The sequence below is a fragment of the Microtus pennsylvanicus genome, chromosome X, assembly GCF_037038515.1.
Source record: "Microtus pennsylvanicus isolate mMicPen1 chromosome X, mMicPen1.hap1, whole genome shotgun sequence".
Classification (NCBI taxonomy): domain Eukaryota; kingdom Metazoa; phylum Chordata; class Mammalia; order Rodentia; family Cricetidae; genus Microtus; species Microtus pennsylvanicus.
Window position 1 is genome coordinate 95,674,536 of NC_134601.1, and position 1,474 is coordinate 95,676,009.

The 1,474-nt window shown below is 48.8% G+C and overlaps 1 protein-coding gene across 1 annotated transcript; it reads left to right on the plus strand.

Moving 5' to 3' along the window:
- The first annotated feature begins 215 nt into the window (after positions 1-215).
- LOC142840425 (melanoma-associated antigen B4-like) lies at positions 216-1,247 on the plus strand. Its single transcript, XM_075956949.1, has one exon. It carries the CDS (start codon positions 216-218, stop codon positions 1,245-1,247), a length of 1,032 nt encoding a protein of 343 aa, XP_075813064.1.
- Positions 1,248-1,474: the final 227 nt, after the last annotated feature.

Here is a 1,474-nt window from a genome sequence, read left to right on the forward strand (position 1 = left end):
TCCAATTCTCTCCACAGATTTCTTGGGAAGTAGATTCAACAAGGGAATAAGAAAGAGGTCTGAATCCAGAAAGGTATCCTGAGAAAAGAAGCAGAGGGGACCCTCCTTAAAGGGAAGTTCCTCTCCACCTAGGAATGTTTACATAGTGTCTTTCTCTCTTACCTCCTCCTGTCCCAGATTCTTTCCAGAACTCCTGCCTGCCTACCCAGAGCATCATGCCTCGGGGCAACAAGAGCAAGAGCCGCTCCAGAGCCAAAAGGCAGCAGACTAGGGGAGAGAGGCAGAATCTCCAGGGTGCTCAGCCGGCTGAAGAGGAGGAAGCAACATCCCCTACTCTTGGCCAGGGAGATGTCCCCAGCTCCCCTGATGTCAGCACTCCTCAAGAGTCCCAGGAGGCCCTGTCCCATGGCTCTCCTAAGTTAGATGTGTCCCAATCAGTTTCCGATGTTGGTGTTGCTGAGGGTTCTGTTTCAGGTTTTGATGCCAGGCGTCCAAATGTCTGCATTATAGCAGAAGCCATCCAGGCTGTACGCAGAGATCCTATTGCCAGGAAGGCCAGCAAGGTACTCCATTACTTCCTGGAGAAGTACCAGAAGGATGAGCAACCTAAGGAGGAAGAGATGCTGAAGCTGATCAGCAGGAAGTACAAGGTGCATTTCCCCTCCATCCTGGAGAAAGCCACCTATCAGCTGGAGGTGGTCTATGGTCTGGAGTTGAAGGTTGACCCACATAACTCTCAGTCCTATGTTCTTGTTAGCAAGTTACCCATCCCATGTAGGGCAAATCAGGGTGGCAGGAAAGAGTTACCAAAGACAGGTCTCACACTGACCCTCCTTGGTATGATTATGACGAAAGGCGGCCGTGCCACAGAGGAAGAGGTCTGGGAATTCCTCCAAATGCAGGGGCTATATCCTGGGAGGAGGCACTTAATCTTTGGGGAGCCCCGTAAGTTCATCACCATAGAACTAGTTGAGCAAAATTATGTGGAATACCGCCGGGTGCTTGGTAGTGATCCCCCAAGCTATGAGTTCCTGTGGGGTCCCAGGGCCCGCAATGAAGCCACCAGGACAAAAGTCCTGGATGTTTTAAATAAGATAAGAAATGTCATGCCTGGTTTCTACCCTCAACAGTATGAGGAGGCTCTGAGTAACCATGCTGAGAGAGCAGCCAGGAGAGGTGAGGCTTCTCATTACCATCATGCCAGCATTCCCTCCCATGCCCAAGCTAGCAGTTCCCCCCACACTTAGCTGGCCCTTAAGTATAGCTGTTACTGTGCTGTGAAGGACAGCCAGTCTTCTGAGTAGTGGGGAGTTTATAAGTTGGAAGAACAGCACTAAGAATATGCATAGGAAAAGTAGAAGTATCTTTCTTTGTTACATTGTTAGTGTTCTTGTAACTGAAGATTAATTTGTTTCATAAATGCTTCTTAACCTTATGTCTGCCACATTTATTGTGCTTTGTCAAGTTTAATAGT